The sequence below is a fragment of the Diceros bicornis genome, chromosome 18 (genome assembly GCF_020826845.1).
Source record: "Diceros bicornis minor isolate mBicDic1 chromosome 18, mDicBic1.mat.cur, whole genome shotgun sequence".
NCBI classification, from domain to species: Eukaryota; Metazoa; Chordata; class Mammalia; order Perissodactyla; family Rhinocerotidae; genus Diceros; species Diceros bicornis.
In genome coordinates this window covers 58,150,889-58,164,303 of record NC_080757.1, presented here as the reverse complement: position 1 = coordinate 58,164,303, position 13,415 = coordinate 58,150,889, and the positions used below count along the sequence as shown (strand labels likewise).

The 13,415-nt window shown below is 48.4% G+C and overlaps 1 protein-coding gene across 2 annotated transcripts; it reads right to left on the bottom strand.

The window, feature by feature from the left end:
• Positions 1-6,292: 6,292 nt before the first annotated feature.
• Positions 6,293-12,530, bottom strand: BIRC5 (baculoviral IAP repeat containing 5). 2 transcript variants are annotated; one of them, XR_009222761.1, is made up of 5 exons: positions 12,373-12,530; positions 11,978-12,087; positions 10,538-10,655; positions 9,721-9,821; positions 6,407-6,471 (listed from the first exon to the last, which is right to left on the bottom strand). XR_009222761.1 is itself a non-coding variant. In XM_058561767.1 (4 exons), exons 1-4 carry the CDS (start codon positions 12,481-12,483, stop codon positions 6,382-6,384), a joined length of 429 nt encoding a protein of 142 aa, XP_058417750.1. In that variant the 5' UTR covers positions 12,484-12,527; the 3' UTR covers positions 6,293-6,381. The 2 variants fall into 2 exon arrangements, 1 of the variants encoding a protein (XP_058417750.1); XM_058561767.1 differs by lacking the exon at positions 9,721-9,821 and having other exon boundaries at positions 6,293-6,471; positions 12,373-12,527.
• Between the last annotated feature and the right edge of the window lie 885 nt (positions 12,531-13,415).

The window sequence follows — 13,415 nt, the reverse complement described above, 5'->3', positions numbered from 1 at the left end:
GCTGGTTGGAGACAGGACAGAGGCTTGAGGTCCACATCCCCACTGAGGGTGGCCCTTCTTGGATGAAGTAGCTTCATGACTTTGGGTCATCGCAGGGCTCTCATTTCAGAGTGTTTCGGCCCCTGTTTCTCTACCAAGCTCTTCTTGGTTCGAGGAATATAGTCAGGAAGTAAAAACAGTCCTAGCAAAGTTATTGAAAGAATACTTCAACTGGCATTCAGAGAGAGTGGCATGGAATTGGCTGGGTATGGTGCAGGCTGTCCCCCCTTCCACACACCACACCCAAGGCTGGGTTGGGGCACTCGGCGGGCCGCGGGGCTTCTCGCTGCCTCAGTCCTGACAGCCTTGCCCCCAACCCCTGCTCTGGAAGCTGGGTGACAGCCAGGGGCCCTTCTCCCTCCGGGGCCATCGGGCCTGGAAGCTGAAAGAATTCAGCAGGCAGGCAGGGAAAACAGGTGCTCAGGGAGCAGCAGCCATCTACAAAAGCAGGAGGGGGGAGGGAGAGAGCCTGGGGAGGGGAGGGGGGAGGTGGTGGGGCAGGACGTCTGCCAGAGACGCCAGGGGCTCTGATTACAGCTGGGGAAAGAAGGGTGAATAATGACCCTAACATTTATCCTGCCGTATGACAAGGATCAGTATTGCTTTAGTTGGGTCAAAACCTCCTTTTTTGTGTGTTTAAGGTATGAATTGAAAGACTGTGTTTAGGGAGAACTAGAGGACTCCTTTTTGGCTGCGTGCTACACGTGCTTCCTCCCAATGACCCCCTGCCTCTCAGCCTGAGCTTGTTTGAAAGGGTCTCCTTTGCACCCCCATAAAGCCTAAACAGAACAGGATTCAGCTGTCAAGGCCAGCGAGGGGTGCTGTTTGAGGCCACTGTTACACAGAGCCACAAATCTCCATAGAGGAATAGACACGCATTCCCCTCATGGTGCAGTGTAGATGGCCAGGTTAGCAGTCTACACCCCATGTGCTTTAAAGCCCTGCTTCAGTGTTTTAAACCCCAGATGTGTGGTTGGAGCCACTGATTGGATTGTCCCCTAGGCGGCAGGCGCCTGTCCCTGAGGGGCTACTTTGATGAATTCCACCAGTCTACTTCCCTTGAGATGAACCCAAATTATACCCTAGCCCAGTTCTGAAAAGGTGCTGCTGCAGAGTGGCCCATTATTTTTCATTATTCATCCTCCTTTCATTAACTTGTAACCCATAATTAGAGCTGTCAGTGGGCCACTTGGCCAGCACCAAGCCGTCTCCAGGCTGTCAGGGCCCCTTCAAAGCCGGCATCAGACCACTACCGCCGAAATCAGGGGAACGCTGAGAACACCAGGGCTGCACAAGCCTCTTTTCTTTAAACTTAATTCAACTAACTTGTCAGCAGCTGGAAGAACAGGACGCTTGACCCAGTGATGGCCCTGGGACAGACGAGCCTCCTGCTCCTGGCCAACGACACAACGTATTGCCTCCAAAGCAGGGCTGGGGAAGCAGCTGAAACCGCTGGTGAAATTCCCATCAGAGCAGCTGGGCATCGGCTACCCTACAACTACTCTCGCTACAGGCAGCAAACGTCCTCCAACAGAAAATGAAGCTTACTAAGTCACCCAGCAGGTCATCCCATCCACTCAGGGTGCAGTATGAAGGGAATTCATCCTGGTAGACTCCTCCAGACTCTGTCCATGTCAAAACCAGCCATTCTATAGGGTCGTCAAATGGTTGGGGTCGTACGTTGGGAACACGTGCCTTTTCCCTGACGTGCACAGCCATATCCTCTGTGAGACGTGGTCCTGATCAGGAGGCAGCTGCATAGCTGGTTGGCCTCGTTCCCAAGAACTCACAGGTCTATGAAGGGCTCATCATGGCCACCTTGGACTTGCAAGCATCTGTCCTGTGAGCCTGGCAACCTCTGACAGGGCTCTGCTAATAGGGAAATCAGAAGATGCCACTGATGCCGTATCACAGAAGGCACCTGCACTCCCCAGAATGTACCCCCGGCCCCTCCCCCTGGCGCATCTTTCCCATCCTTGTTCACCTGGCAGCCTCCTGCTCGTTCCTGGACAAACAGAAGCTCAGTCGTTTCCTCTAGCTGCCCAAGGCAGAGTTCACTGCCGTCTTCTCGCTGCTCCTGCGGACACTCGCCACACTCCGATGGCCATTTGTTGGCCTTTGTCTTCCCACCATTCGGAAGACAAGGACCCCTGTAAGCCCCCTGCAGGAGACTGAGCTCTCTGGGCTTCAATTCCTGGATGCAGCACCAGCGCACAGCAGGTGCTCAAGCAAGTATCTGAGTGAACAAATGGATAAATGTCACTGCCTTGGGCATCGGGTGGAAAATAACCACAGACGCTAAGGCCCCTGTTTGGTCCCAGGCAGCTGAAGACTGCCTCAAGTGCTGCAGGCCGAGCCTGGGGGAGAAAACCTGCAGCTCAGTTGGTTCTTTGTTGTAAGAGCTAGATTAACCCCGGGCGAGCCAAGAAATCCTCGTGATGGCAAGACCGGCTCCGAGGAAGCTGTGGTGCACAGCTCAGCCCCCTTCTTGGCTCAGACCGCAGACGTTGACAGCGAGTGCAGGCGCTGGACTGGGGTTACAACAGGGAGAACTGGGTGAAGGTGCACAGGACCCCTCTGTACTGGCTTTACAACTTCCTGTGAGTCTTAGTTCAAAATAAAAAGTGAAAATGCTATGCTGTGAGGACCAATGGAAACCTTGGAGAGGCAGGTTTCAGTTCCATATGATGAAGGCCTTTCTGACAAAACTGTCTGAAAAGCGGAATGGGGACAGTGTAAAGATAGCCCTCACTCCCTGGAGTCAGGCAGTTGACAGTGGCCACCCCCAGAGGCTGGGCAGTGTTGGTGAGTGGTGAGGGCCCAGCTCTGGGGCCAGACTGCCTGGGTTCAAATCCCAACCCTAATACTCACTAATTGTATGTTCTTGGATAAGCTATTTCACCTCTTTACAATTCTCCATTTCTGCATCCAAAAAATGCAGATAAGATCACATCAGGTTTTATTGGCAATTGTTGAGTTACTATTTCTTTTTAAGTGAGTACAACCTGCACAGAATGGTCAGCATCCCAAGGGGTGCCAACCTGCAGGCGATGGCTGGCTGCTGGCTCCATTCTTGGCATCTCTCTCTCCCCGTCGGGCTGGCACTCTGGTCTTCACACCACCGGAGAGCCAGGTGGAGGATTCTGATTCCCAAGGCTGGCCCTCAGGGCTCTAACCTGCCCTAACGTGGTCACACCTAACATGGGAGCCTGTGAATCACCTACCCACCCGACCGCCCACAACCCCCCATTTACAACCCTTTCGACTCCCACCTGACTTGGAGAACTGGAGAAGTGCACACATATTTGAAAGAAAGTCAGGCTGTTGCCCTTAGCAAAGGCATGAGGCTTGATGACTGGATGTTATTAAGCATTCATTCAGGTCCAATGATAAATTTCTAGAAGAGGAAATGTGCAAGATGGACTGACGGGCCAGCTCCAGCTTAGCCTTGCTCCACAGCACAGCCTGACAACGCTGAGATCTGCATCGTTACCCAATGTGCAAAAGAACTGAAGACAAAAGTATTTTTTTTCTCAGCCTCTCCACAAAGCCAGTTTGTAAGGACCAGTTATTAAAGTGAAGTATCCATTTAAGGTCTGGCACAAATACAAAAAAAATAAGCAGCTTAGATGAGTATAGAGGCTGGAGTGCTTTTTGCCCCCTAACAAAAACCACTCCAATGTTCTCCAAGCTTGGAGGGAAAAATACATTACACTTTCTGCAACGTGGCAGGAAAATTTAAGTCTGAGGTGCATTTTTCACAGCCGGTTATACATGGCATGAGTCCAGATGACAAAAATGGGTTGGGGCTCAAGCGGTTCTTGCAGAGGAGCCTGACGCTGGCTTTGTCTGCAGGAACACATCCCTCCCCCGCAACTGTTCAGGCGGGAAAGATCAGTTGGCAGGCTAAGAAGGGACCACCACAAAAAGCTGACAATATTTAAAACACCCAGTAGGATCTGCAGCCGTGCTTGAAATGAAATGGTTTTTATTTTTCAGAAACAACCAAGATGACCTCCAGGTTTCCAAGAGGACTGTAACAATCTACTCTGCAGCTTAACTTCATGAAGGAGAATGAAATCAAATCTGTCATCTTACCGTCAGGCTCTAGCCTGCATAAGCTGGCCTCAGGGAGGGGGCAGGGCACCGGTGCGGAGCAGATGATGTGGAGAATGTGACACAGACACAGAGAAGGGGGTCGCAGTAATGGAGACTCGGCGAATCAGGGCTGACAGATTGCCCACAGCAGCCCAAGTCCCCACAGCTCTGAGCCGTCATTTTAAAAGGATTCAGGCCACTGCATTGTTCTCCGGGAGGGAGAAACCAGCATGTGCCCCGCGGCTCTCTAGGACTAAATCATGCAGCAATTTCATAAATGAGTTTCTGCTAGATGATTTTCCCTGCTACCTTATCTCCAAAAGCACCTAAAGTTCACTCTGGTTTCCCCAATGACTAGAATGGCTTTGTGCTCACTTTTAATTGTACCTTGTGCTGTTCTATGAAATAATAATTCAAACAAAATAAGAAAATGACATTGCAGAACCTTAGGAGGGCCTGAGGACTGTCTCGATTCCCCTCTTCATCATACAAAAATCATTTATTGTATCTACAATTAAAAAGCCAGCTGAGGCAGCACAGGTTCTATGACCCCCGTGTTACAGATGAGGACACTGCAGCTCAGATTGAATGAGGGCTGGGCCCAAGCCCACAAGGCAGGCATCCTGTTGCAGAGGGCCCAAGGTGGGTATCCCAGGCCCTTTTTTGGTGAGCAAGATTTGCTCTAACATCTGTTGCCAATCTTCCTCTTTTTTTGCTTGAGGAAGATCAGCCCTGAGCTAACATCCGTGCCAAGCTTCCTCTATTTTGTATGTGGGTTGCCACCACAGCATGGTTTGACAAGTGGTATATGTCTGCATCCGGGATCTGAGCCTGCAAACAAAGGGCCGCCGACATGGAGTGCGCTGGACTTAACCACTATGCCACGGGGCTGGCCCCCTAGAGCTCCTTTTTTATTACAGCCCCATGCTGGGGCTGAAACTCACATATCACTGAATTCATAATCTTGTAAGATCACAAACAATATATATGTTATCTATTAAAAAAAAAATTTCCCCAAAAGAGAAAGTTTTTCCAGTTCCATTTTTAAATTAATTTATTCCATTGCCCTCCTTTAGGAAGATTCACATTAGAAAGACAGGTGAATTATCTGCCACCTAATCCACATCATTAAAGGGAAATAGCTGTTTGCAGAGTATTGAAAATACTAAGACCAGGAACTCCTCACATGTCTTTCACGCCACCCCTGCCTGCTGCAACCATGGATGACAGCTCATCCAGAGCGGACTCCCCAGGAAGAATCCTCTCTGACTGTGCACTCTTCTAACTCAAGAGAGGATGAAGCAGTGAGGTGGGCCTCTGAAAAATGCCTTGTCTGGTATTAACGACCTTTTCCTCATCTGTTTTAGAGAAATGCTGCAACCTTGCCATGTGCCACTGGGTAAAGAAGTATCTTCAAATGACCTCACAGCAAGAGGTTTACTCTGGTCTCAAGACGTCAGTCCTGCTCCGCCCACCCAGCCATTCACGCCTCAGTGACAGAAAGAACTCAAACAACATCAAGTCCTGAAAGCAGAGCCTGGGGTTTAATACCACTAGTTCTCCACCCGTGAACTTGAAGACTACAAAATGATGAGACAGGCGAGGAAATCCTTAACACACACAGCACTTCCAGAGGTCTGGCAGGGAAGTGATTTCATATAATCCACTCTGGAGCAAAGGGAGGCTGCTGTAATACCACAGACCCAATGGGTAAAAGGATGGTCACAGGACGTGTCAATGTCCAAGTGAGATAATACAGAGCATTTGAAACACAGAGATGTACACTATAAATTTAGGTTATTACACACATAAAATTTAAAATGGTATTCTTAATTCTTTGTCCAGTCACAGTGGGCCTAGGATGGCATTCACGCATTGAATCTCAGGCTCGACAGCCAGTCATCGAGGTGAAGCCCAGACCCTTCGCTGTGGAAGGGCTCTACCCACATGAGCAGACTTCTCACCTTCCCCCTGGTGAGTCCAGGAGTCAACAGAGCAAAAACTAACAGAGAAAAAAGAGAGAATCAGTCCCTGAACCCAGCAGCACCAGCTGTACAACGGAAGTCAGCCCTGGTACCACTTTCAAGAAACAATGAAAATAGAGTTGAAATGTTCTAATTTCAAAATGTTGCCGTTCTCTTTTCCTAAGGCACTGTTAAGGGGCCCCACGGAAAAGCTGGTAACACCAGAGAATGTGCTTGGAAATGATGTATGGACTGTGGGACCGGTAAATATGGGCAGGCATCACTCCAAAGCAGCCAGCTGCTCAATGGCATAGCGGACTTTCTTTGCAGTTTCTTCAAATTCTTTCTGCTTATTGTTGGTTTCCTTTGCCTGGAAATAAAGAATAGACACATGAAATTGAAGCTCTGGCCATGCTGGAGCAGAAATACCCAGCTATATGGGGTAAATATCCTGATTCAACTCAACTGCCTCTCATTTAAGCTACCTCCTAATAATTATAATAATAGAAAACATTTATGGAACGCTTTGCATGTACCAAGCACCATTCTACCTGCTTCATACACATTAACTCATTTATTGCTCAGGGTCCCCGTGGGGTAGGTGCTATCATTATCCCCATTATACATATGAGGAAACTGAGGTCCAGAGTAGTACCCTGCTCAGGGTTAGCCAGCTAGTCTATGGCAGAGACTTGCTCTTCACCGCCACCCTACATTGCTTCTGAAGCTCCTACAGAAAAAGTCCAGAGCCCTCCTCCTCTTGTCCCCTTAAAGAGAGCCTATCAAGCATCAGTTTTTTCCCAAAACAGAAAAAATTCTTTCACTTCAAACCTTTTCATTCTGCTAAGCACTCTCTCCAAGAGGGACAAATGACAATCACGTTAGCAAATCCAGGGGCCTCCTTCCCTACTCTAATTTTTATTCTCCTTGATTTCTCTGCCACATGGAAAAACAAACATAAGACGTTTATTGGGTTAAATTTGTTTTCTAATAAGAAAAACGATAGAGGTTAACTTTTAAAAATTACTTTTCAATATGTACTTCTTTGTGTATCTTAAATTTTGCCTCATGTGTAAGGCTTATTTTTAAAATATTAAGAGAAAAATTAATTTTAAAAATAATAAATTGACAAGAAAAAGAGCAACAGCACCTAACAAATAATGGTGCATCTTGTAAAGGACAACTCCACAGCCCGAGTCTCGTCTTTATTGATATGAAAAGATGACCACGGCCTTTGAAAATATACTTTTTATTTACTTTTTTCTTCTCTTTCAAAAAGCCTAAAATTAATTAAGCCCGTATGTACACAGACCATAATTTAACCACCACAACATGGAGGTCAACATCTCCATTTTATACATTTTCTAATAAAGGGAGTTGAATCAAAAACAAGACACTCACTATTGAAAAATGTAATAAAACTCACTGAGCAGAACTTCTGCCGTCCAGGGCCTATGACTCAGCTCTCCTTCTGGGGCTTCGTTTTATCCTCATCACAGGTGTTCACAAATTCAAGTTTTACACAGAAGATTCTCTGCTTGTTCCCATATTGAGTTTATTCCCCAAACTGATTTATTTTCAATTGGCTCGAATTTATTTCATTCTTTTCAAGAGATGGAGGCAGTGATGCAGCAGCAAGAACCGAGTCACCAAGCACACGGTGCGCTCGTGCCCTGGTCAGACCCCACACCCTCCCTCTCTGCCACTACAGCACCCCTTCCCAGCACCAGCACCCGGGGGGGGGGGGCGGCTTGACCGGTGATCCTGTCAAACTGACCAGCAGCAGCAGCTCACACTGAAATCTGGAGTCTCAGAAATTCACAGCATCACGACAAACACCGCCATTCATTCCTTGTCTTCACTATTTGGATACCACAACACAGAAGTACTTTATCTGGTGTTTTAAAGAACGTCTGATAAACGATTGTCTTATCCTATGTAGTACAATCACATAGCAGACTTAATAAATGGAATAAATGGTTTAAAATATCAGCTCCCAACCACATTTACCCCTGCAAAACAGACAAGGTTCGCATCCCAGCCCCATCCAGGAGTGAGGTACGCCGAGTGCTCACCCGATGCTCCAGCATGAAGCAGACAGGCCTCTGGTTATGCCCCTTCCTGCACTCCGTGCTGACCCCAGACCTTCCCATCCATTCACATGGGAAAGCACATGGGGACACAAGGGGACCTGAGTTTTTATATTAGTGATAAATTATTTGCAACAAACCTTACAAATTGGTTGGCACTCTAGAGCAGCCATGTCCAACAGAACTTTCTGCAATGACAAAAATGTTCTGTTATCTGCACCGTCCAATACAGCAGCCACTGGCCACGAGTAGCCATCGAGCAGGTAAAATGCTGCTAGTACAACTGAAAAACTGAATTCTACATTTTATTTAACTTTAATAGCCACATGTGGCTAATGGCTGCAGTAGTGGACAGCCCGGCTCTAGACCATCACAACAGTACAGCTGAGTGCCATGGCTTACGAAAAACCTTTCTATTGCTTAAGTGTTATAAACCAATTAAGTACGAATAGCTTCAACTTTCTATTCTTCTTTAAAATACATAAATTTTAAAATGAACTGGAAGAAAACACACAAAACAGTTAACTGTGATTACCCCTAGCATAGGGGTGGAGCTTATATTGTCTGTTTTGTTATTAAAGTAATAAAAACAAATGTCTAATTTTAAAATATTCTGTATCCTGACTTGGGGAGAACAAAAAACAGTTGCCAAATGAAAGCAAAACATTTTCTTCCAGTCTCCCCACTTTTCTCACCGGGGTGTTTACCCCTGGCTCTGGTCTGGTTCTGGCCCCACTGCTGTGCACCCAGCTGACGGAGACTGACCCCTCCAGGTGGGTTTCCTGCTCCAAGTCGTCCTCCTAAGTCACCTCTCCCAACACCAGACCACAGGGCCCACAAACGCTTGATCAGTTTTGGACCTGGACTGTCACAACTCTCACGTCTTCCCATTTGCTGCCACCCCCTAAACCCCCTGTCTGTCTCAGCACCCATCCTCCGGCTTCAGCCTCCGAGCTACACCCTCATCTTCCCCCTGGGTGCTCAGGCACAGCTTTCTCACGACTCTTCCTAAGTATTCAGGCTGGTCTTTCACCTGGAACGATGTCAGCAAACTGCAGCCTGCAGGACACAGCCAGCCAGCCCATGGCCTGTTTTTCATACAGCCACTGGGCTAAAAACGGTTTTTACATTTTTAAACAGTGGTGGAAAAAAAAAAAAAAACACACAAAAGCAACAAGGAATAACATCTGACAGAAATATGTGGCCCATTAAGGCTAAAATACTGTCTGTGGCACTTTACAGCAAGTGTGCTGACCCGTGACCTAGAAGGCTCTCTTCCTAACTCTGACACTGAGGTTCCCAAGACCTCCATCGAGTAAACTTGCTGTATTGACCACCGATTTCTTCCCCTTCCTGACAAAAAACAACTTTGTCCTTAGCATTTAAAAGCTACCATATTGGACAGAATTATTTCATATTGATCTCTAAAAAGGAACACAATTTTCAACCCAAAAAGCCCTCAGAAACCATGGGGGTCTATCCTCCATTCTGCAGCAAGAAAAGTGTGACCAGGACTGGCCTAAACTCACCAAGTCTGTGGGTGGCAGAGACAGAATCAGGACGCTCAACTCCCTGCCCAGTGCTTTGCTTACGAGGATATCAAACGCCTGAGTATTTATTCTCTGTAGGGCTGCCAGATTCAGCAAATAAAGATAGAGGATGCTCAGTTAAATTTGAACTTCAAATAAACTAACAATTTTTCAGTAAACACCCATACAACATGTGAGATATACTAAAAAATTATTCCTTGTGTACCTGAAATTCAGATTTAACTGGGAGTCCTGGTTTGCTCTGGCAACGCTAATTCTCTACAGCCCAGGCTGCCTGGGGGCCATCTCTTTCTGGACTCACGGCCTCACTCTTCTACTCTCCCAGTAAGCCAGTATGCCTGCCCAAGAGTCCAAGTTCACCTGCAGAAATCCCATCACAGTCTAGTTGGACCAGAGCCTCCTTTTCCCAATACATGCAACACCCCTTCCACAACACGTGTCCCCAAACCCTCTCTTCCCGTCACTGCCAACACACGAACACACACCATATAAATGCCCTCCCATCTCGGCTGTCACTGAGGGCAGGAACGCCAGCCTAACCACCCTGTGTCCCACCACTAGAATGACCTCACACCTTTACCACGGGGATGTGTTTTCCTGAGCACACAACCCCAAGACCACACTCCAGGACAGATGCTTTTCTGTTCTTCTGTATCCTCACATACACATCTGAGGGGCTTAAAACATGCTTAGTGAGGAAAACAGAGTCCACCTGGTGTTTGTGAAGGGTGGAGGGATTAGCAGTCAAGATGCTGGACAGGATTTGCTTTTGGTTCTTATTCCCAATAATACATACAATTTTGTTCTTGGCTCTTTCTTTGTCCAGTTTCAAAAATTCACTGAGGGTTAATTCTTCAAACTGCTTCTTGACAGAAAGGAAAGCACAGCCAGACGAATGCTTTTTATGTTCCTCTCTAGAAAAACCAACACAGGCGCATGTCAACGGTGAAAGTCAGTAAAGGGAGAGGAGCAGAGCTTGTTAGCAACCGTCCCTCCCATCACCACGGCAGGCTCATGGACACGCCGTGCTCTGCTTTAAGAGCAAAGTGTGAAGTCTGGAGTAGACAGAACAGTGCTGTGTCCCAAGCCACACTCCCACACAGCTCGTTTTAGCACCTTCTCTCTCTGTGGACATCGCCCCCCATCTCCTTGTGGCTGATGGATTTTATCTGGAGTCCTTTGGCAATTAGTAGGAGAGTGTTATACGGGGGAAGTCCAGAGGTATCACACGTCGAATCCCTCTAAAATCTTCCAGGAACTGTTTGAAGTACTCTCACTTCACTAGAATTGTTACATAACCTGCTGGTTCAGAATAAGGGCACCACTGGCCAGGTTCTCCTGCACGCTCTTCTGCCTCATACCATCATTCTCTGCACTGGGAATCATCCTTGCACAGCAGACAGCACTGTAACCAGAACAGTACTGGAATGAACACAGCCACACAAAGTCCAAAAGGACAGCCAAGAGTAACTATCATCTGAAAATGTAGCACTTAGAAACCCACTCCCAAGAACACAACCGGCATTTTCCCAAGGATCCCCGCCAATATGTCAATATCGGATCATAAAGCAAACACAGGAGGGAAAATAGCAACACTCTGGCCAAGAAGAGAAACAACTCAGCAGATTCTCTAGGGAAAAAATTAAAGTTGTGGAAGCAACTGATTCCGACAAGCGGAAAAAAGATGAGAACAGAATGTGGCATTACGTTACAGAAAGACAGTTACCATATCTATATGACTATATATGACAGAATTAAAAAAAAAATAACTAGATGCCTTAAAGAACAAAACCCAAAACAACACTGAAGTGTACCACTTTAAAAGGATGGTTTTTGTGGCGTGTGAATTATAGCTCAAAAAAGCTTTAGATTTAAAAACTCTAAAAGAAGAAAAGCCCCTGGACATCCAGAGGTCACAAGAGGACCTGCTCCTGAATTCTGTTGAACCTGCAAGGCATCAGGTACCTACAAGAATGAGCCTTTCTTCAACATCCACCCTGAAGGACATTTGGCCAAACCAGGTTTGATTAGATTGAAAGCACCACCAAGGCACCAGCACACAGAGACTCATCCTCGCAACAGCCGGCTAGAGCACAAAGGGAGGTTGGAAAGCCGTGGCTCCTTCACTAATGGTCTTCGAAGTTCAGATAGTTTTCCAGAGCCCAGCTCAAAACAGAAACTTCCCCTGGAGCCGGGGCACCCCGGAAGCCCAGAAAGGCTGGACTGGGGGACTTACATGGGGTCGTCATCTGGCTCCCAGCCTTCCAGTTCCTTGAAGCAGAAGAAACACTGGGCCAAGTCGGGCTCGTTCTCAGTGGGACAGTGGATGAAGCCGGCCGCGGCCATCTGCAAGAGCGCGCATTAGGCCCTGGCGGGGCGTGTCCCGAGCCTCCAGGTTCTGGCCGGCCACGGAGGGGCCGGAGCACCGCGGAAGGGGTCGCCCTGGGCCCGGCCGGCCACAGAGGGGCCGGAGCTCCGCGGGAAGGGTCACCGTGGGTCCCGGGAGCCCAGGGAAGGGCCGGGGCTCCGCGGGAAGGGTCACCCTGGGTCCACGGAGCCCCTCGGGAGGGGTCGTCCCGGAGTCGGGGCTCGGGGTGGGGCTGGGGGCCCCGGGAGGCCGCGTGATCTCACCCGCTCCGGGGTGCAGGCGCAGCCCTCCAAGAAGGGCCAGTTCTTGAACGTAGAGACGCGGTGGTCCTTGAGGTAGAGCTGCCAGGCCGGAGGCAACGACGGGGCACCCATCCCGCAGCCACAGAGCGGTGCCGCGATTCAAACCCAGCGGTTGGCGGCCGCCGCGCGGCATGTCGGGAACGCCCCACCCCTGAGCGCGCCGCCCGCAGCCTTCTGGAAATGAGAGGCTGGGCAGCGCGGAACCTGCTGGGAGTTGTAGTCCTGCCGCTGAGTAGTTCTGCTGCTTCTCGCAGTGCGCCGAATCACGATAGCCCGGCCCTCGCCCATTTCCACACTAGCGCTTCCCGGACTGCTTGCAAAGAGTGGTGGAAAGAAGAGCTGAGGATAGGCTGAAGTCCCCCTAACGGGTTCAAAGAGTGGCCCCTGTCAAGCACAGATGTATTAAGCCCTTTCAGCTTGCAAACTCTCGTTATTGTTTTTGTTGGCGCCCCACTCCTGGAAACCCCTTAGTGCCAACTTTCTCTGCCCTTGTGCCGGCCAGGTTAGAATGTGTGCTGATGCATATCCATCTAGAGGTGCCGCATCCGCCAGAGGGAGGATGTCATATAGATGACATCTACAGCTAAATAATCTACAGCTAAACCCACACGCTCGCTCGTCTCTTCTTTTATCAAGTCTTTTCGCTGAAGCTTCTTGGAAGTCCAGAAATTGACCCTTGGACCTTTGTTCTTCCCTTTCCACCAGAATTCCTCTGGAAATAGATATCCCTCAAGTCAATAGCTAGAGCTTAACTTTGCCACAATAGGAGCATAGCTTCCAGATATAACAAACTGCTGCTTATACAACCATGCCCCTCTGGACGGGCCTTTAGGTCTCTGATTGTGTGCCATTACGAATAATACTGCAATAAATACTTCATATAAATATCCTTGTGTCCTGGTAATTTTGCTTCCATGGGCCAGACTTCTAAAAGTGGATTTCTAGGTCAAACGTGCATTTAAAATGTTAGTACCTAGTGCCAGATTACTTTCCAAAAAGCCGCA

Bases quoted from the DNA above. Each gene is read 5' to 3' on its own strand.
- BIRC5 (XM_058561767.1), bottom strand. From the start codon at position 12,483: ATGGGTGCCCCGTCGTTGCCTCCGGCCTGGCAGCTCTACCTCAAGGAC. The intron at 12,088-12,372 runs GTGAGATCACGC...GCGCTCTTGCAG, and splicing joins GCGCCTGCACCCCGGAGCGG to ATGGCCGCGGCCGGCTTCAT. The intron at 10,656-11,977 runs GTAAGTCCCCCA...TGGTTTTTCTAG, and splicing joins GAGCCAGATGACGACCCCAT to AGAGGAACATAAAAAGCATT.